This window comes from Stegostoma tigrinum, chromosome 1, assembly GCF_030684315.1.
Source record: "Stegostoma tigrinum isolate sSteTig4 chromosome 1, sSteTig4.hap1, whole genome shotgun sequence".
Taxonomy (NCBI): domain Eukaryota; kingdom Metazoa; phylum Chordata; class Chondrichthyes; order Orectolobiformes; family Stegostomatidae; genus Stegostoma; species Stegostoma tigrinum.
Window position 1 is genome coordinate 25,589,925 of NC_081354.1, and position 23,237 is coordinate 25,613,161.

Below are 23,237 nucleotides of genomic sequence, written 5' to 3' on the forward strand. Positions count from 1 at the left end.
ACAAAAGTAAATCATGTAGGTCTGTGCTTAATGTGACATGAACATGTTTAAGCAATTTAACCATTGTTCAGCAATCAGAAAAATGGGAAAAACAGCAGTGTGGCCTGGAAGGGAAGTTTAAAATCAAACTCTAATTTGGTATTTGCTGTATTCTGGGCTGCATTTGTTATTGTTCCAACTACAGAGGGAGCCCTCAACCCATTCAGCTGCCGTGCCCGTCGAGTCTCCTGTCACTGAGGGCTTCCTATTGGAAGGTTATTATAATAAGGAGCGGCACAGTGGTTCGCACTACTGCCTCACAGGACCAGGGATCCAGGTTTGATTCTGGCCTTGGACAACTATCCATGTTAATTTTGTACACTCTCTCCACTTCTTTTGGGAGTTTCTCCCCAAGTTCAATAAACGTGCCTTTTGATTCTTCCTACCAAATGCATTGTCTCATGCTTTTATACATTAAGCTCCATCCACCGAGTTTCTGCCCACTCACTCAACCTATCTACATCCCCTCACAGATAACCTTTTACCATCATCACAGCCTAACCGCGGAGCTATTTATGTTTAAGCAGCAAATTTGGTTATATTATTGGCAGGGTGCAAAAGGAATAGTAAGTAATTGAGGCTCAAGGACCGATCTGTGTGGCACTGGACAAGTGTTTTAAACCTGAAAAGGCCCACTAAACCTGAGTCTCTGCCTTCTGCCTGTGAATCAATCCTCACTTCAACTTCACTTGCAAAGAATCCATCTTTGACCTCCTCCTTCCTCACCCAGGATCTGCAAGAAAGGAACTGGACAGTTCGAGCCTCACTCATGCAGATACTTCAATGCAGTCCTGAGGGAGCAACACAGAGGCAGCAGTTGCTGCTTTTGTAGAAGCTGTCATATCAAAGAGCTGCCTGCACCTTTCGGATACATGTAAAGGATCCTGGTGCAGCAATAGGGTTGGGTGGGTGGAATGAGGGGAGATGGGTGGTAGAATAGGAGCTCCCATCTTGAGTAATCACCTTTTTTTTGGGGCACTTTGCTGATGTCTTCCAAAAATCCTAATACATTTTGGGCAGCATGGTAGCTCAAATGGTCAGCACCGCCGCCTCACAACGCTCAGGGTGCCGGGTTCAATTCAACCCTCGGACAACTATCCAGGTGGAGTTTGCACCTTTTCCTCTGGTTTCCCATTAGGCAGATCGCCCATAGTTCATAGGAATGTGTAGGCTTAGGTGGGTTAGCCATGAGAAATGGATGGGTACAGGGATAGGAAGGGGGTGGGGATTGAATGGGATGCTCTTCGGAGAGTCGGTGATAACTTGATGGGCCGACCAGCCTGCTTCCATGCTGTAGGGAAGCTATGAAGATGCCTGCTGGTTCCCCTTCATGAACTGAGCTCATCATATCATTCAGGAACTCGAGCAAATTTGTCAAAATGCATTTCCCTTTCACAAAACCATGCTGACTTTGATTGTGTTAGGCTTTTCTAAATGGCCTGCTGTTGCTTCCTGAATAAAACTCTGGTGTTTTGCAATAACAGATATTGCGCCGACGGGCCAATTTCCCTCCTGTCTAGAACAAAGGCGTGACATTAGCAGGTTTCCAACCCACTAGAAACCTCCCGGAGAACTGGAATAGTTTCACAGAGTGAATACATGACAGAGATTGAGAACAAAAAAGAGCAAGACTGCAAAGATGGGAGAGATAGCAAGAACAGGAGATAGCAAGAGGGACAGAGAAACTGAGCAAGAGAACGAGTGTGCAAGCAAAGGGAAAGTGCATGAAACAGCAAGTAACATCAAAATCGCAATAGAGAGCGAGCAAGGAGAGAAAGAGTGCGAGAGCACAATTCCTTCACTTTAAAATAAACAGGTGTTTTTCCTTCCCCACTCCCCATTTTAGACAACAATCAAAATGACAAAATAAAGTGATTCAGTCTTTAACTTGGTTAATGAAAGTGATCACTTAACACGACATACATGGATTCCAGATGAGAGCTTCACAATAAACGTCCCATTATTGATTGCTTCTAGCAATTGTGAGGCAAATGTAGTGTGCAAGCTTATCAGATATACTATAAAGTTGTTTGTATTGGTCAAAGGAAACTACCTATATTTTTCCTATTAACATTACAAAGACCCAAGGAGATTCCGACATTGCCAAGTGAATCAGAGAATGGTTAAGACATTTTATTGACATTTTTAATTACCTCAGAGGTATTGTTATTTTTCACATTTTGCAATTTCTAATGGCCCGAGACCCGAGATATCCCAAATACAAGCACCATCGAAAACATGAACAGTGAAAGATCTTCACAGTGGTGACACTGTCATTCCTAAACACTGGAACCAGTGGGTCACAGTACTGAGATAACAAAGTGTAGAGCTGGATGAACACAGCAGGCCCAGCAGCAGCAGAGGAGCAGGAAAGGTGACGTTTCAGGTCTGGACTTTTCTACAGAAATGGGGGAGGGGAGAAGGAGATTCTGAAATAATTAGGGAGAGAGGGAGAGGCGGATGGAAGACGGATAAAGGAGAAGATGGGTGGAGAGGAGACACACCGATCAAAGAGGTGGGGATGGAGCCAATAAAAGGTGAGTGTAGATGGGGAGTTACGGTGAGGATAGGTCAGTTCAGGGAGGACAGACAGGTCAAGGAGGCAGGATGAGACTGATAAGTAAGTCAAGGAGGCGGGATGAGGCTGGTAGGTAGGAGGTGGGTGTGGGGCTTGAGGTGGGAGGAGGCGAGAGGTGGAAGGAAAGACAGGCGGGGACGAGCTGGGCTGGTTTTGGAATGTGGTCAGGGGACAGGAGATTTTGAAGCTTGTGAATCCCCTACAGCCCAATGGTATCAATGTGGACTTCACAAACTTGAAAATCTCCCGTCCCCCAACCACACTCCAAAACCAGCTCAGCTCGTCCCCACCTCCCTAACCTGTCCTTCCTCCCACCTAGCCCCTCCTCTCATCTCAAACGCTACCCCCGTCTCCTACCTACCAGCATCATCCCACCCCTTGACCTGTCCGTCCTCCCTGGACTGACCTATCTCCTCCTTAACTCACCTTTACTGGCTCCATCCCGCCTCTTTAACCTGTCTGTCTCCTCTCCATCTATCTGCTCCTTTATCCATCTTCACCCGCCTCTCCCTTTCTCTCTATTTCAGAACCTCCTTCCACTCCCCCATTTCTGAACAAGGGTCTAGGCCTGAAACGTCAGCATTCCTGCTCCTGATGCTGCTCGGCCTGCTGTGTTTGTCCAGCGCAACATCTTGTTATCTCAGATTCTCCAGCATCAGCAATTCCCACTGTCTCGCGTTACTCGTGCTTTCGCCTCCTCCACTTTCTGCACTACAGCACAATTGTTACAGTGATGGCCGAGATTCCTACTGATTCACTCAGTCACGTCAGAACCACCTTCAGCATTCTATATTAGTAGGAAAATATAGGCAATTTCCCCTGACTAATACAAACAACTTCATAGCATATCTGCTAAGCTTGTATATTGGATTGGATTGTAAAGTCAATAAACTTGTCACGTTCCTAGTTTGAAAAGAGTTCCATTTGCCATGCTAAAATGTCTACATCTGGCCACCAGATGTCCCCACCACAGGACCTGCTAAAGTGAACGGCCGTAAGCTGGCACCCAAGTAAAGTGTCAGAACTCAAAAGCCATTAAAAACATACAATGCCAACTCAGCTGCAAGGGTAAAGGTAGGCATTTTTAAAAGTTGTAACCAACTCTTCTTTTCCTCCCTTATTTCTCATGAAAGATTGAATTTTGCAAATGAGAGCCTTGAGGTTTTTTGCAACTGATTCCAATCACAACTCTTTACATCAGGGTTCCAGGTCCAGGTAGTCTTCCCTGGCCAATCCTGACACCATTTTGCAAGCGTTTCTGAACACAGAACATAGAACATAGAACAATACAGCACAGAACAGGCCCTTCGGCCCTCGATGTTGCGCCGACCTGTGAATTAATCTAAGCCCCTCCCCCTACACTATCCCATCATTATCCATATGCTTATCCAAGGACTGTTTAAATGACCCTAATGTGGCTGAGTTAACTACATTGGCAGGCAGGGCGTTCCACGCCCTTACCACTCTCTGAGTAAAGAACCTGCTTCTGACATCTGTCTTAAATCGATCACACTTGAAGGCTTTACTTTAACAAAAAGATAAATTCTGAATTTCTAGCGTTCTTTGTAAATACCCCTTGTTAACAAAAATAAGTTGCAGTTCAGGGCACCACACTCTTAATACTGGCTTTCAGTCTCTCTCCATGTAAGAATATCTTACTAGCCCAGCCATTTTCATCTTTCCAACTCTATTCCATCCTACGTACCTCCCCATCCAGTAAAATGGCCCTTCGTTGGCATTCATTTAATAATCCCCAGTGCCCTTTAACCAATCCTCTTGCCAAGTTGCCTGGGCACCAGGTCTGTCTGGAGGATTCTGCACAGTCAGCAGTGTTAACATAGGGCCTTGGTTAAACTACAACTAGTGTATTGTTTTTGTTGCCTTTTTCTCTAGACATATCAATATTAAAAAGGCATGGAAAATAAAGATTTATGAGGATGATATTAGGTCTGGTTAAAACTGACACTTTCTCTGTGATAAGTGCAGCGCATAGACAGGTAAAGGGACTGCACACAGTTAAACATTCAAAGTAACATTGTCTTCAACTCCACTGCAACTCAGAACTACATCTGGCCACAATTCTCCTGAGTTGGACGTTACAGGAGATAAACTAATTAAATGATATGAGGACATCAACTCTCAGTAACACCAAGTGCTCTTCAAGCATTTTCTGGTTTATCAGATACAAAATAGAAGCGGTACAGTCTTATTAAAATCAGAAAATCATTTTTGCAGACATATTCATTCAGCTTTATGAATCATCAACATAAATAAAACTTCTGATACAGGCTCTCATTTTTCAAAACGTGAAGGAAAGCTAGAAGGGCGAAAGGCTTGAGAAAAGCAGTTAAACAATGCAGTTGCTAATCTGGATGCATGCTGAAAAAGTAAGCACACAGTATAGAATTAAACTATAAAGTGCATGGTAAACTCATAATTAAGCAGAGAATAGGTCAAATAGTATATCAGATGACAAGATGGCTAAAAGGCAGCAAACAAAAGATGCTAAAAGGTAGTTTTACTCAGACTGACAGAAGGAAGGAAATATTAAAAACAAAAGAATACTCAAGGAACTCAGCAGGTCTGACAGCATCTTTGGACAGAGAAGCAGAGTTAACAGTTCGAGTCCGACATGGCTCTCCTTCAGAGCAATCAACAAAAGGGCAGGATCGAGGCGCTGTAGGGATTAGTGCTGATTATTGACTTGGAATCAGAAAACATTTGCGGTGACATCAAACTGAGGCACAATTAACACGGAAAAAAACTGGCAACATTCAAGCAAATTTGAAGAATGATGTAAAAGGAAATTAAATTTCAATGTAGACAAGTATAACATGGCACATTTTGGTTGGAAAAATAAGGAGAACTATCAATTTAAACGGAGAAGTAAACTAATCTTGAGGTACAGATCTACAAACATTAAAAATAGTAGCATATTAACAATGGTACAGAAGAAACCCTGAATTTATTTCTACACAAACAGAAAAGAAGTTGTGTTGATGTACAGCCCTGGTTAGACTATAACTGGAGTATTATATAGTTTTTTTGACACCTTATTTTCTGAACACATTGTTATTAGAAAGGCACAGAAACCAAAAGGTCTACAAGGGTGATAATCTGTCTGGTTTTAACTGTACTAAGGGCTGTCCAGACAGGAATTCTCCTTTCTGGAAGAGAAAGCTAAGGACTGACCCAACAGACATCTTTAAAACTATGAAAGTATGTGATATGGGAGACAGAAAATATTTGGTATTTCCAAGGGGATATGAGAAGGGGATTGGGTCCATTACTCAGAGTCATAATTGTAACAGTTGCTATTAATTCCCATGAAGAATTCAGGAGAAACTTCTTTACACAGAGAATTGTTAAAATGTGGAGCTCGAGTAACTATGATAGAAGATACATTTCTCAAAGAATTTCATCTTGTACTCATTGGGACAAATTGCAAGAAACACTACTATAAAAGCAAAAAAAGTGAGTGCAGATGCAAAGCTTCAAGAAAATGTGCCTTTTTTCAGCAGAGTCCGTACTTCAAAAGATCAACAATGTAAAACTTCAAAACGTGAAGTGGCTGAAGTAATAGCAAAGATGTTTTTAAAGAGAAACTAGATTATTGCACAAAGGAGAAAGGAATAGAAGAAATACTGATAGGATTCGCTAAATTAGGTGGAAGGAGACTCCGACAGCACTGGTATGAGTTGTTTCTGTGCTACAATTTCTATGTAATTCTATTAATAAAATTGAGTACATAGCTCACAGCTCTAAGAAAAATAGCAGATTTAACCACTTGCTTTTGAGAGAGGCTATGACTGTCAATGAAAGCCATTAAGAAAGGAATTAAGATGTAAAAAGCATTGCAAATAACAAGTTTATTGTTACTGGAGTTCCAAATAAAAGCCGATACTTTGGTCATTTGAATTTTAAGCGAACTAGGATGAAAATGGTAACAGAAAAGTATTTAAAAGTATGTTTAATGATGTGTAGTAATCATAACTGAAAACAGTTGACAAATATAAACGCATAGATTTAGTGATTTTCAACAATGTGAGATCAGGAACCGTTATCACTACTGCTGTAACTAGTGGGTTACCACCAGCATCAGTGCTTGCATGTCAACCATTCCGATCAAATCAATGACTTCCAGCAAGGTACCAAACGTAATGCATCCAAACTTACTCATGACGATCCAAACTTAGGTGGGAAGTGAAACTGAAAAGAGGACACAGAGGCTGCAGAGGGATGTAAACAGACTGAGTGGGCAAGACCATGGCAACTGGCATATAAATGTAGAGAAATGTGCAGTTACTAATTTTGAAGGATAGGTAGAAATCAGACTTGTTTTAGAAACAGGTTTGAGTTTGGGGTATATCAGCATACATTGGGACTTTGACATCCGTCCTTGTAAACCGCAATGTGAATGTGCGGCAGGCAATTAGAAATGTCAACTATTTACAGCTTTTACTACAAGACAGGAAAGAAGTCTTACTGAAATTGTATAGAGCCTTGATCAGACCACACAGAGAATGATGCATCATTCTGCACTGTTTAATCGAAGGAACGACGTAGAGACAGCATAACAAAAGGTTAACTAAGCTGGTTCCTGGACAAACGAGATTTCCTCAAGAGACAAATTCTAGAGTTTATCAGTAATGATCTGACTGAAGTATAAAATTCTTTATGGGCGAAACAAGGTGGATGTTTCTCCTGACAGGGAAACCTGGAACTAGAGATGGCTGTCTCGCAGTAAGGGGTGGCCTCATACAGTGAGATCAGAAACAAATTTCTTTGCTCACAGGGTTGGAATACAATACCCAGTGATGCTGTGGGAACTCGATACTTTAACATAGCCAAGTCAAAGACTGCGAAATTATTAGATAGTAAGGAAGTCAAGGAATACGGGAATAGTGTTGGAAGAAGCAGTTAAGATAGAAGATCAACTAGAATCTCACCGAGTGGTGAAGTGGGATTGAAGGATCTAGCCCTGTTCTTTTTTTTCCTTTGTAGAGAAGAACTTCATGTCAGCCTAGGAGAACACATCAGCATCCACACAGCAATTCTGAAGCACACAGCAAATGGAAATCTGCAAACGATTTCAGAGATGTTGACATATCTCCTTCAAAAATTGCATTTGTTGATTAAAACTCTTGGCTTCCTCCTCGGCCCAACCATCCAATGATGTGCTATAATGCACACCACAAACCAAAACTTTGAGGATCCCACCACCAAAATGTTAATTGAAGTATCATGCAAAGGGCCTCTCATTTAGTGTCTATTCATGTTTCTATCGCTAGTTCAACCAGCCAATAAATCAGTCGCCCTCACCAACTACCAACGGCCCTGCTCCAAACTGTTCAAACACAGATATGCTTGAGGCTGAAATAGCTTTGCTTTCTTCAGACACGAGGCACTGCTAGCTGTCAACCGATCTCATTAGTCTTGGGCTTCAGAAATTATTGACTGTTCCCTCTCCAGCACAAGCACACTGAGGCTAAGTGCTATATTGCAAGAGCTCTGTGAATAACACTGAACAAACGTGGATCTCATTTCACACCAAGGCTTAACTACTGAGCAAAGACTTTAAGACAGAGGAAGGAATTTCCGTGACACAAACCAATCTCCATAAATTAAAAAACGTAGAACAAGAAAAATTAAACCCAAATCTTTCCAACAATGGATTCTGAATGAGCTTGATGATTTCAGTAATTTTGATAGAAACCTTAGGTATTTCTGACCCCAAGGTTACAAATGAGGGCACAAACCAAGTCCACTGGGTCCATCCTCCCTGAAGATCTTTTATTTGAGGCAACTGCTGCCAAACACACACTGCAAGTCAAAAGCACGCTCAATAACATTCTTAATCCTGAAAAGGATCCTACGACCAAAGTGCACTATGCCCACAAACTTTAATACAATCTCTTCAACGTGACTCCAATATGATTTTTGCAGTCAGCACAGTCAGTTCAAATTCTGAGATTCATAGACTGATCTCATGGACCACATTCTGTGAATTAATTACAATTAAGGCAGAATTCAGGTGAAGCAATTTGCCCTAACTTTTGGCAAAGAAGAGAATTTCAGTGATGTGAGCAACTTTGCAGTGAGAATAATTCAGCACCAGAAGATCTACCTTTTGTAAGGACATTAACCCTCATATCAAACAAATGTTCATGAAATAATAATAAGAAGAAACTTATTCAAAGGGTAAAAGAGTTGGTACGGGTTGTACAAGATAGACTTTACTTTGTATGTTTCAGAGTAAACCTTTAAACTTGGGAAAGAGGTTACATACCACTATTCTTGTCATCCCTCAGGCTGGCTGAAGAATCCATATGGAGTAATGCCTCTGCTGCCTCAATTGTCTTATCTGTACAGTGGACATGACTGCTATGGACCGATGCTTCGACTGTGAAATTAAGAAAACAGTGCATAAGCCAAAGTATTGTATTAAGATTTTAAGTTAGCTGAATATTAGAGGCTGAAGTTGCAATTTTTTTTAAAAAAATCTTTTCACAGACTCGTCTTTAAATACAATTTTTGACAGAAAGTTATTTAACATTACAACTTTCCAAGAATCCCTTCCCACACGGTCACTCCTCCAACACGAGTTGGTCAAGTTCTCATTCTGAGCTCCTGCCTACTTGCAGTTGAGCCCCAATTTCTGATCAGCCTTTCGAGCGACAGCAGTTACAAACACATGGCTGTGCAACTCCATTTAACCTGGAAGATGTCAGGACAAGCTCGGCGAGACGCATTCGCTGTTAAACAAACAAGAGAAGCGAAACCAAGCTCTTGTTTGGAAATACTGCTCAATTAGGACTGGGGGAATGCAATAGTGTACCAACAGGAAAGCATACAGATCTTCCAGTGTTTGATAAATAAATTAGAATCCAGGATAGACAAATGCCTACTTTCTTTCACACCTGTACAGTTAGGAGGAATTTAGACAGTGCCTATTGAGAATAAGCCATTGGGAGATACAAAGGTGCTGACAGTTCAGAATGTGTGGGTAATCTCATTCACAGAGCTACATAAACGACTGACAAGTTGGGAAACAGAACAAAAGGCTCTAAGGCATCTTCTTCAGGGAGCATACTAAATATGGACTGCTTCCTGCTAACTCTGCATAGCAAAAGCAGAAGAACGAGGAATTTTCCAACACTGATATTTTTCACCTTGCTAAGTACCAAGGAAGACAAAACTAAAAAGTTAAGGATGAATGAATTGGCTCCTGTACAAAGAGGTTGGCCATTAAATCTTGTGCAACTGTCCTGGTTTGGGCAGTCAATTAATAGACACAAACTGGAAATCTGTATGTAATGCTACACCACAAAACAGATAATTGTACAAAACACGTGATCCATGTTATCTGTGAAGAAACCTCTCCGAAAGTTGTTGCATACAAGTACCATTTATGGTCCCTCCCATTGCCTCGTGCATGCACAGTATCTGAGAGAAGCAGAGAAAAATCTCAGTATTGCACAGCAGCCATGAATTTATTTTTCAATTTTTGCACAGCCTTGCCGCTCAATAATTCCACAATAAATAAATTCAATAATAAATAAAGCAGACTTTAAACATTGCTCCACAGCTAGAATGCTGCCAGAAAATGTTCTGACTCGCATTGACAAATGTCAAATGGCATCTATGTAATCTGCATACAGGTCCTCATGAGGTTGGCTCTTGAAAAACAATTGAAAGCAACCTTTGAAAGAAAAGAAACTGCAGCAGTTAGTGAATTTAAATTCTGGGATGCATTTCAACTAAGGTGACATCAGCAGTTGATGCAATTCCTGCCACAATTCTGACAAAGAGGTGCGTAATTTGAAAAATAAAAATTGACTACAAAGTGGATTAATGCTCGTATCAGTCTGCCAAGACTGTCACACTCAGGAGTAAATGCCAACCAATCAGCCTGAGGTTGTACATTCAGACACCTGCAGCCCAACATCATTTTGTCCCGAAAGCACAACATAGCAAAAGTAACAAGTGTTGTCGAAGTGAAGTAGTTCCGTCCTTTCTTTTTTGGGACATTAGAAACCACACATTCAGATTTATGAGACGATGGAACTCAAATGAATAGAAGTTAACTGGAGAATAACAACTGCCTTTAAAAGGCCACCGTCCAGATATGTAACAGCTATAAGGAAGCTGTAGCCAAAATCAGCTTCCACCTCTAACTAGTTGCCAGAATTTAAATGAGCCCAGTTTCAAAAAGCATTTGGTTTCCCAAAGCTTCCATTTTAAACAGAAAAGAAAACTCCTTAAGCAGTGTTTAGTCAGATCCACTCTCTGACCCATTTCAAACTTCTAAGCTATAAGCAGAAATGCAATCCATTTTCTATGTCATCGTAACTCTACTGCAAAAGATAATAACATAAAATGAAACTAGTAGTTCGAGGCATGGAAAACTTAACTATCACAGCTTTATCAGCATCTGACCAGAATCAAGGTAAAAGGGGTCAAAATTATGGAGCACTAAAAGATCTATTTAAACTGTGTTCATACATATTTACACAGGAGAAAGGCCACTATACTTTAGTGTCATTCAACACTCAAGGCGAAATTTATTGAAAGGTAAACTTCTCAGAAACACAATAAAAATGAGAATTGAAGGGTTTTGATTCCAAGCACACTCTGCAGCATGAGATTATTCCCAAGTAATACAAATGCAACTGTGCTTAGTGTTTGTAAGTTATCTGGAAATTGTACCTCCTTCACAAAATGGAAACTGCCTTAGTTCTGAAGGCAGGAGGTAGGGAGGCCAGTTCTAGACTTATTGCTCAAAGTGTGAATGAGGAAGGTAACTGCTGAAACTAAGACATGATGTGGAGGCATCAGTGTTGGGCTGGGGAGCAAAGTCACATGACACCAAGTTATAGTTCAACGCATTTATTTGAAATCACAAGCTTTCAAAACACTACTCCTTTCTCAGGTGAAACGAAAGAGCAGCACTTCAAAAGTCTGTGATCTCAAACGAAGACAAGCGAAGAAGGGTGAAGAGGCAAAAAAGCTCAAGCACAGTCCATCGCTGAGTGACAGACTGAAAGGTCAGTTGCAGATCAAAAAGAATACCAAGGCTGCACACTGTAGTTCCAGAGATTAATACAGTCTGCTCGGCTTCTGCACCAACTTTAGTAGCGATGCAACCCTGGTGAAGCAAACACTTTAATCCAGCTGCAAAAGCAAAACAATGGTGAATCTCTTAACATTCAGTTTCTGAAGGGTAGGATCGGCCAGCCTTTTCGGGGATTTACACGCAACAAATTAAACAAAGTGTGGGCACTGCTGACTGAATTACCCCAATCCTCTAAAAGACTGACTACACTGGTACCTCAACCGAGGAAGCTACAGTGAAACATATGACAGTCATGAAGTAGTAATGCACGTCCACCTGGTGCACCCCACACACTGGAAAAAGTCCAAACTCATCTGTTACATGGAAATGAACTTTTAAACACATGATCAGACTTAATTAATATCAGGTCTCTGTTCTAAAATGAACGTAATGGGCTGAAACGTAATGTTTGCAAATATAGAGATTCGTACCCTGATTTTAATTACCGGTAAAGATATTTAAAAACTGAGAATTTAGTTTTTTTTTCCCCTATTTCCTCTCTCAAACCTTATTTCCTGTTCTTTTCTGTGCACAATCTTTTGTCGAATTAACTGCTCTAACATAGCCTCCCTTTGCAAGGAGTGGGTTTACTTAACAAGGGACAGATCTTCAAACAGGGAACTCAGGAGGTTCAAGACAGGATTAGCTTTACCCCTCATGCAGCAGAGTGTGATACCCACAGAGTTGAAAAAAAGACTCTTATCCAAGAAACAACCTGATAAATAAGCTTAGCTCCTAGCTGGGCATGGAGTATTCCAGAGGAAGGACCTGTTGCTGCATTACTGAAAAAGTGAGGAGTGGGGTAAGCAGGTAACCTTGGCAACCTGCCTAAACATTGCTGCTCCTCCTGCCCCACCAGAAGTGCTCTGACACTAGCTAACACTTTCCAGGTTACAGCCCTCACCCTCCCTCAAGGTGATTTCAAGAGGTTTGAAAAGCTCAGGTCAATAAGGTTGAACCTGCACGATACAGGCTAAATGTAAGCCTGCTGGCCTTATTACAGCCCACAGCGCCTTCCAATCTGGAATATTCTGGATTTACGATATTTCTGGATTTCATAACTTTCTGGATTACAGAACAACATTAGATTACCTAACCACAGGAGGAGAGAACTGGAAAGCACTGTCAATAAAAATATTTACCTGAAAGCAAAGTGATAAAACATAGAAAACAGGAAGGATGAGCCTTTCAGCTCTTTAAGCCCGCTCCTCCATTCAACATAACTATGGCTGATCATCCAGCACAGTACGTGGTTCCTACTTTCTCCCCTCTTTGATCCCTTTAGCTCCAAGAACTCTATCTAATTCAGTGAAATGATTCAATGGTTTGGCCTCAACCACCTTCTGTAGTAGAGAATTCCAGAGGTTTACCACAGTCTGGGTAAAGCAATTTCTCCCGCTCTCAGCCTTAAATGGCCAACCCCATATCCTTAAACCTGGGTCTGGATTCCAGTCACTGGGAACATCTTTCCTGTGTTTGTCCTGTCTAGTCCTTACAAAGCAGTATTTTTTTTTTTGCTTACCTAAAGATTGCAATTCCCTAATTTCTACTCCCACCAAAACTGTTGTTGAGAGAACAAATCAACCCCACCTTCTACTTTATTTCACAAATAGTTGGAAGAGGGAATTGAGGAGGTAGATGATCATCAACGCCAAGGACAGCTATATCGTGAACCCAGATTTCGTCCAGTATACTTGTTGGTAGGATTCAACTTAGTGACGCTGATGAGATGAGTGCACATGGTTGTCCAACTCACCATCAGAATGTGTTGCAGTGCCTGACTAGATAAGTGGCAAGTCCACAAGTCGTTTAGGTCTGCTGAAAATATTTCTTGTGGCTAACTGACATCTCGGCACAGCAGGAAATAGAGACAAGGGAGGCTATATAAATATCGAAAAACACACATTCTGACAGCAGGTGGCCTGTCTGCGCTCTATCCTCACCTGCACACAACAGAAGAGAGACTGGAGACTGGAGCATAATTTTATTTTTTTTAAAAAGAAACATCTCACCTAATGTTTTCCAATTATTTTTGGGACTTAAGATTAACTCACATCCATCTCAACAAGAATTCTTCAGAGTGGTTAAGGAGACACACTTGTTCTGTTCACACAGGTCACAGGTGGAGTGTTCCATGCTACTGTTCAAATCATCATAAATTCCAGTGCAAAACAGTTAAGGGTAGGTATCATGAACAGCAAGCACCTTTCATTTGGCACTGACTGCAAAATCCAGACTGACAGAAAATCCAGCAACTGCTAAAAGCCAGTGACTCGTGGTCAAATGTGCACAAGTACTAGAGCTCCGCAATGCATCTGGTGTGCACTGCTCTAAAAGCAACTGCACCAGTGCAAAGTCAAAGGAATGCAGCATTCCTGCACAAGTCCAGTGCAACACAGTCAAATGTAATACTATTCTGCATTCTCTAAAATGTGCAGACATGACACCAAATTTAAAGGGGGAAGAAAGCAAGCTCCCAAAGTTACAAACAACTAAAAATAGCTGATACAGATAATATTGTTATGGTTTGTACTCGTATATTTATTTACTTTCTTCAACACAAACCAGCCACGCTCCCGACAAGTAACAAATAAGTCAAAAATGCCAGGGTCAATTTGAGTCCGTTAGCAGATCTGTGTTAGATTACTGAAGCTGTCAACGACTTTGAGCAAAGGACAGGAGGTCAGAGAGTGCAATATTCAATACGGTCCACTGCTGCATTAATAAATTCATATGCGAACATCAGACGAGATACAGTTCAAGATCAACCATAATTACACGTGTGCCCACCAAAGGTAGGATGAACTGAAACTCATCTTGTCACATTAAAATTAGGAATGTCAACTCAAGCAATGTAGGGGTAAGACACAACCCCAGTATACCGACACGAGACAAGAAAGTTGACAGCAACAATTCACAGCAATCCCAAATGTTATGAACAACTCTGGTTCAAATGTTGAGGAGTGTTATTCATTGGCCAAATCTAAATAAAAATGCCAAACAACTGATCTAAAACTCCTGGATTCTGGTTATTCAAAAGCAGCCATTTTATATTATCCATCCAATAAAGTGCATGAAATCTTATTTGAGAAAAAGTGTTCTGCTGATACTGACAGCAGCTCAAACTTTGTTTAAAGGGCAGCTATAAATACTGTAGGTCTGTAGTTAGATATTAATTTGGGCTCTCATGTGCAGCATACAGTTTTAGATTTCATCCAGTGGTCAAAAAACATTAAGTCAGAGGTAGTCCACTGCTCGCTCACTCTTTCTCGCTCACACACACACACACACACACACACACACACAGGCACAAGCTCATATAGCAATGCCACCTGTTACAGATCAACACCATTTTCACCAAGGTACCCTGCTTGCTGTTACTTCCATTTATGGCAATGTGTTAAGACACCATTGGTGGGGAAATCACCCGTGCAAAGAAACAGATTTGCAGTTTGATCAGAGAACAGCTCTGCTTCACCAAATGTCGAGCACAGAACAAAGGTAAACTTTTAAACTGGAAGGTCAAGCCAGCAGGATCTCCCTCCCTGGCAGACGATTTGTCCACTGTCTAAAAGAGTCAGAAATTTTCAGCATGGAAACAGACTCTTCGATTCAACTCAATGCCAACAAGGTATCCTATAGAAATCTAGTCCCATTTGCCAGCATTTGGCCCACATCCCTCTACACCCTTCCTATTCATACATCCATCCTGAAGCCTTTTAAATGTTAAAATTGTACCAGCCTTCACCACTTCCTCTGGCAGCTCACTCCATATATGCACCATCCTCTGCGTGAAGAAGTTGCCCCTTAGGTCCTTTTTAATCTTTCTTCTCTCACCTCATACCTATGCCCTCTAGTTTTGGACTCTCCACGTCAGGGAAGAGACCTTGTCTATTTACCCGATCCACGTCCCTCATCATTTTATAAACCTTTACAAGGTCACCTTGGACTCTGAGAAAATAGCCCCAGCCTATTTCGCCTCTCCCTATAGCTCAAACTCTCCAACCCTGGCAACACCCTTGTAAATTTTTCTGAAAACTTTCAAATTTCACAATATCTTTCCTATAGCAGGGAGAACAGAATCGCACACAATATTCCAACAGGAGTCTAATTGTACAGTCAAATCACAACTTCCCAAATCCTAGACTCAATGCACTGATCAATAAACGCAAGTATACCAAACACCTTCTTCACTATTCTATCTACCTACAAATGCACTTCCAAGGAACTATGAACCTTTTCTCAGCAAGACTCCCCAGGACCTTGTTATGAAGTGTATAATTCCTGCTTTGAATTGCCTTTCCAAAATACAGCAACTCATTTATCCGAAGTCAACTCCATGTGCCACTCCTCAGCCCATTGGACAATGTGATCAAGATCCCATTAGCAAGGTAAGCTTCTTTATTGTCCACTACACTTCCAATTTTGGTGCCATTCACAAACTCTCTAATCATACCTCCCATGTTCACATCCAAATCATTTATATCAAATGGCAAATAGCAGTGGACTCAGCACCAATCCCTGAGGCACACTGCTGATCACAGGCCTCCAGTCTGAAAAACTCTGCAAGCTCATATTCAAACAGCCAACGTCTTCATTCTTAGCATTGTCACTAGCTTTTAAAGTCTCACTTGGGAAGGGGCGTTCAGCAAACTTTAAAGGTTTGTGGCTGTGTCAAGAAGTAGACTGGTTAGATTTTGCAATTTGGCTTCCAAGTCAAAATCTTCACAATGCAGCATCTGTTAAGTTCCAAATTTCAGCACCCCACAACAAGCCTCTTCACCCCACAAATTCTCTGCAAAGTTTCCTCATAAAAGTGTGGAAAATGCCCAACTGCAGAAGTATTGACTGCAGTATAATATCATATTTCATTTATAAAAACAAGTTCCATTTTCTGCACAAACTGTACTTTGGATTTTTTTTCTCCTTTTCTCAAATAGGAGAACGTGTGGTGTCATTAATTCAGTAAACAACCAAATTTAAAACCATGCACTTCAATAATTCAACTTTGGGACTATGCTAATAGTGAAAAGTATTTTCAAAATGTGAGTTGGGAGGAGAAAGATGGTTTTTTGGCATCACTTATCTTTCTGAATTGAAAACCCTGTTGTTATGGGCAGCATAGGGTTGTGGTTAGCACTGCTGCCTCACAGCAGCAGGGACCTGGATTCAATTTCATCCCTGGGTGTCTGTATGGAGCTTGCATGCTTTCCTCAGTGTCTGTGTGGGTCTCCTCTAGGCACTCGGATTTCTTCCCAGAACCCAATATTTGCAGGTTAGGTGGACTGGCTGTGCTACGTTGCCTTGTAGTGCCCAGGGATGCACAAGTTAAATGGATTAGACATGGGAAACGTGGAGTTACAGGGGTATGGTAGGGGGCTGGGTCCAGGTGGATGATCATCAGGGAGTTGGTGCAGACTTGATGGGCAAAATGGCCTCTTTCCCCACTTTAGAGATTTTATTCAGAGGATCTCTAAATCGGATGTGCAAAATACTTCCTGAAAGCACAATCTTCTCTTCAGATCAATTTTTTTGGTGGTGTACCTGTAAGGGAGGGAGCCCAAAAAGATTTTAAAGTCTGCACACATGTGGAAGTGCCTTTACTCTGAAAATAATTATAACACTTGCCACATAATGATGGTCTATTTTGTATTACTAGAACCACTTATTCAAAATGTTGTAATTGCATTTTAAGTGTGCAATTATTCCACAACTGCATCAAGGACATGTTGATGGGGGGAAAAAAAGTGTTCATTAGCCTGGCAAATGTCTAACAGTCTCTTGGATGATCTCACTCAAGTGCATGCAGTAAAAGAGAATCATTATGGGGATCTTAAGAATCTCACTTCATTCGTCACAGAGCAGGTAAAATGATCAAAATGCTGCTGCTAAATTGTTGACAAATGGGTCTTTTTCTTCCTTGTCATTGGTGTCTTCCCCTGACTGCTCCATAGCAAAAATATTCAGTTACTGAACCGTGTGCTTTCCTGAGGTGGGGGGGGTCAAAGAAGGGTGGAGGACATGGCCACAGAGTGAGTAGTCTGTTCTAAGTGGCGGTAGCAAGGGCAGTGAGAATTCAAAGTTGGTAGCTGCGGATCTGGAAGCAGAACGAATGCAAGTGCTGCTGACAGTTGTATGCTGAGTTGGGTATGGGAGCACAGGGAGACAGTGGTGGTAATGCTTGGAGCAGTCTGAACAGAGCGGGTGCTGATGGTATGAGGTGGGTGTAGTGTAAACTTAGGGAGACAATAGTGGCTGTACTAACGGGCAGACTGCGTCCTCAGGGTAGCATGAAGGAGTGTGTTTATAGTGGTGATAGTGCCAGGGTGAGTACAGGGCGGTCAAAGTTGGTGGGCGGGGAGGTGAAGAGAAAGAGAGGGGGTGTTGGTGACATTTAGGGCAGAATGAAAGCGAGGAGGATAGTGATGCAAAGGACAATGACTGCAAGAGTGTCAGCCGCGGGAGGGGTACCGGGAACGCAAGGTGCCAGCAGGAGGGGAGATGGAGAGAATGCAAGGTGCCAGCGGTGCTGAGGGCACAGTGAGTGCAGTGCGCAGGTGTAACGGGGCGGGGGGGTAAGACTAGTAAAAACTGCCTGTGGCGATGGGACAGAACTGAGGACAGGGGGCGGTGCCGGTGTTGGAGCAGGAGCGGCGGCAGCGATGGCAGCCACTCACTTCCGTGTTGACAGAGCTTACCCCCCGCTGCCCTTGGCCCTGGCGCGCAACCTAACCTGCTGGCCAGCACCAAGTTCCATTCGAACGTCCACCCATTGTCCTCGCTCCTGGGCCACGTTCCAAAACGAACCTTACATCCCCCACAACCCCCATAAAAACCCCTATCGGCGGCACTTCCGCCAGCAAGATCAGTTGCAGTCGTGCAGTTGTAAAAATTACTTAAGACAGTCGGAAGGTGCATTAATCCTTCTCCTCAAATACAGCACCCGCTTTTCTATGTATCTGGATCTCTTTTTTTAAAAAAAGTCCTACGGAACGGACACGATTCTAAAGCAACTACTGATTTAAAAAGCCTTAAGTATTCGCACAGCAAGACAGCGTGGCAAGACGTCGGAAAGACAACAATCCAGCCCCGCACTTCCTGGTTCACTGGCTATTCACATCAACTAACGGCAATCGCACTAAACATTCAAACAGCTCGCTGCGAGGAAAAGGCAGAACTGCAAAGAAAACGTCCCCGGGGTCACTCTTCTCGCCAAACGCCAGGCTTGCAACAAGCCCACATGGATTCCTTTTTTAAAACATCAAGAAAAATCTGCAAGTTTAATTCTTTCTTCCCCCTCCACCCCAACCACAACCAAAACAAACAAAAAAAAAATCAGGAAGAGGCCAGCTCGCCAAGGGTTGCAGGTTGTGAACAAGGTGATCACTTCCTGATGTCCCCTCTTCCTTCCTTCTCTCTCTCTCTCTCCCCACCAGTAACGGGACTGAAGCGGGGAGGCAAGCTGTACCCCTCCTCCTCTTCCAACGTGGGCCACTCTACTGCTAGCCCCTAGAGGGGAGGGGTGGCAAAGGAGGGCTGCAAAGTTCTGACGGGCGAGTTTTACCGGCTTGGATGAGTAAATCCAGCTGGTTCTTCCGACCCTCGTGAAGTGAAGTCGCCATCTTCTCAGCGAACAGCAGCAGCTTCCCAGAGAGAGGAGGGAGGGAGGGAGGGAGGGAGATTGGTTGGGGAAAGAGAGAGCGAGAGAGAGGGGGAGGAGGGAACTGATGGTATCACTGCGCAGCGACAGGAAATCTTTCACATACACACGAGCGTATCCGTCCGCACGCACACAGCAAACCACAAACTTCAACAAATCTCAAACAGCCAGGAAGCCGGAGAGAGAGAGGTATGCACCATGTGGTGGGGCGAGAAAATAAACTCCACGCCGAGCCTTCCTTCCTTTCTCCGCCAAGCTGCAGAAAACTAGAGAGAGAAAGAAAAAGAGGGGCTTCCCTCTACATCGCAGACTGAGCTGCTACAAACACGGCTCCTGCTATTGTTTCCAGGAGCTGCCCGTTTTCCGAGGAAGGCACAGAAAGTCCAGAAGGCGACAGGATTTCCCATACACTTGGCTCGCCATACATTCTTCCGCACCCCCCCCACCCCTCCAATTTTATAAAACTACACATCAGTTGCTGTGCACTGGTTCTAAATTGTCTCTACATTCAGGGAGTTCATACAATGGAAATAAAGTCCTGTAATCACTTCCTGTTTAAGTAGCCTAGTTCTGGTCATTAAAGCAGAGGCTTCGAATTATTACAGAATAAAAATCTCATACTTAAAAGCAACAAACAAATGGTAGTGAGAATTTATTTCATTCCCCAACAAGCCACTGCTACAAAGCCACGCTAATTGCTATCCCTATGGCGTACCGTATTATTGCTTACAAGCATTTTGAATGGGCGATGTGGGTTTGTGTTCTAACATTAAGTTTGCATCTGAACAGCCATCTCCCAACTTAAACATTTCAGTCACATAATCACAAGCCAAATTAGTTCACCACCACTACAAACTGGAAAGTGAAGAGGAACACAGGTGAACTTAGTTTATTGGAATGCACGCCGCGTCATTTCTACTGCCGAGTTTAAACTTAGCTCTCTTTGAAATCTACTTTCTGTAACATGTCAAGTCACTTAAAAAGATGAAACGCTGTCAAGAAGGTACTCCGGCTGAATGCCAGACGTGGAGTTCGTCAATTTCCAGTTCCAGGTCAATCTGCACACTTCCCTCTCCAATCGTAATTAACCCCACTTGACCTCAGCGCAGAAGGGCCATAGGAACAATACTCAGCCATTCAGGCCCTTGAGCCTGTTTCACAATTCAAGGAGATAATAGCTGGTCTGTGACCTATCCCCACATAACCTCCTTCGCCAAATATTGTTCAATACCCTCACTGGGCTTAAAATCTATCAATCTCAATTTCAAAATAAGCAACTGATCGAGCATCAATTTCCGTTTGCACTGTTCTTTGTTGAAAATTCAAAGTGTGTCAAAGATTTGTGCTAAAGCAGTCAAAATGTTTCACTTTTCAGTATTATTCATGAAGGAAATATTAGGGCTGAAGTATGAAGATCACCGATGTTTCACTGAAAAAAAAGTGATCCAAGTAGTTTTGATTAATTTTAAGATGAGCATTATTGGCCACATGTACTAAGTATTACCTGAAAAACATTGTTTCGACTTATATTCAAAATATAAAACATAGAAAATCACAGAAGTCTGAAAAACACTTTTTTTCATTACAGAGCTAGTTTTGACATACAACATTAAAATGTCACAGACATGGTTACAATTCACACAGACTTTTGCCAGTAATAGCTTGATAAAGTTCATCAGTCACTAACTGTCTGAAGAATAGCTTGTTCAAAATGATGGAGAAATAATTTCATCTGCAATTTCTGCTCCAGTCAGCTGGGTCTTAAAACCAGAAAGTTGACAGTTCACTCAAAAGATGAGGGGAAATTAGAGGCTGACTGTCCAGAACTGTAAGGGACCACAGCACTGTTAGCAGTGCAATCACCTAGGTAAGAGTTTAACCTGAAGCTCTTTTACGTGTGAAGTAAACGATCCAATAAAAGAACTGGGAAGTCCTTCAATCAACATTACGGACAAAAATCTGGTTTATGATCTCATTGCTATATGCAAACCAGTTGACATGTTTCCCCTCTTACAATATTGTGTAAACTTCTTAAAAGGAATTATTGCTAATTCAATATATTCTTTGGAATGGCTTGTATTTGTAAGAGTTTTTTTTAAATTGAATATCTTGATTTTGGCATGTACCATTGTATTTTCCTTCCTTAATCCTAACTACAGCAGACTAGGAAGAAAAAAGCAACTGCTTCAAACCAGGTAGGGAGGCAGGAACATTTAACTTTTTAATAACAGTGACTCTCAATGAGAATAACTGTACCCTTTCTAACTCTCCTGGATCAAGAATCTTTATGAATGCAAATTACTTTTAAAATGCCATTGTTCGGTTCACTGTCCAAAGAAGGTACCACCTCCAGAATGTTCCCCAATTCAAACGTGTTGAACAAAGAAAGCCCGGGTTCTGAACTCAGCATTCATTCCAAGAATCTATCACTTTATTTCCGGTGTTAAAGACAATAAATATTATACTATGAGCAGGGCCAATGAAGGCCTACTAGTGACTCTTGACTTTTTATTACTAGAAATGCATACAGGGCAATACAAAAGTTTGGTCATTTTAGTCATATTTATAATCACTCAATCATTTCAAAAAATTCATTTTTAATTATAACTTACACAAGCTAATATGTGATTGTCCACTGGCTTCCAAGTGAACACTTCATGCAGTTTCAATTAGTGAAGAGAGTCCAACATATTTCATTAAACTTGTATTTCAAAAGGGGGTTCCCTGACCCAGCTAACTGGTTAAAAGACATTTGGATGAGTACATGAATAAGAAATGTTTGGAAGGGTATGCGATAAGTCCAGGCAGGTGGGACTAGTTTAGTTGGGATTACGGTCAGAGTGAACTGGTTGGACCAAGGGGTCTGTATCAGTGATGGATGACCATGTGACTGGAAAACACCACCACAAAACAACATGGCAGCTTTGTTTTCACCAGACAGGTGGCATCAAAATCTATTCAAGCATATTCTACATTCACCACAGGTGATTCCCTATTCAAGAAAGAGAAGATTTGTACATACATGGTGCCTTTCACAGACTCCAACTGTAAAGCATCTTGGGAGATCCTGTTAGATACCTTTGATGTGTAGTCACTGACATAATGCAGGAAAACCTAGCAGTCAAACTGCAAACAGAATGTTCGCATACTCGACGGCCAGGTAATTACTGATGCCGACTGAAGGAGAGACAATGGACATCATGCAGATAAATCCACAGCTTTTCTTCTACATTGGTCAAACTGGCAGGAAGCTAGCCACCAGGATACATGAACATCAACTAGCCACAAAACGACATGACCCACTATCACTCGTATCCTTACATACAGATAAGGAAGGACACCACTTTGATTGGGACAACACATCCATCCTAGGACAAGCCAAACAGAGACATGCACGAGAATTCCTAGAAGCATGGCATTCCAACCGGAACTCCATCAACAAACACATTGATTTGGAGCCAATCTACCATCCCCTGAGAAAAAGAACAGGAAATGACATCACCAAACCAAGGAAACCTAACCAGATAAATAGAAAGCGGGACATAACACCAGCGCTTCGTCGGAGGCTCACTGATGTTACCTAGAATGGTGACGCAACGTCTGAAAACTAACCTTCCAGCTCAGCGAGCAAACTCACATCCAGAGCTTTTCTTCTAAATATTGCTAGGAGAGCTTTTACATCAACCCGAGGGGAAAGGTACAGCTTCTTTTGCCCTAATATCCCATCTGAAAGCACCCCAAACATTGCAGAACACCCTAATTCTTTGTTCTCAAATCTTTGGAATTGGGCTTATCCTGACAGCTCCCTGATTCACAAGCAAGAAGGTAGCCAATGAACAATAGCT

At 42.1% G+C, this 23,237-nt stretch overlaps 1 protein-coding gene across 8 annotated transcripts in view; it reads right to left on the bottom strand.

The window, feature by feature from the left end:
* Positions 1-23,237, bottom strand: part of LOC125454788 (ETS-related transcription factor Elf-2-like) — a 138,441-nt gene that overhangs the window by 29,023 nt on the left and 86,181 nt on the right. For 7 of the 8 annotated variants that reach the window (XM_048536022.1, XM_048535997.2, XM_048536013.2 and 4 more), the window contains one exon: positions 8,907-9,020. In XM_048536022.1, coding sequence (XP_048391979.1) covers positions 8,907-9,020 — 114 coding nt within the window. Of the gene's footprint in view, positions 1-8,906; positions 9,021-19,296; positions 19,405-23,237 lie in introns of those variants that run through there. The other variant, XM_048536043.2, reaches the window with a different exon arrangement.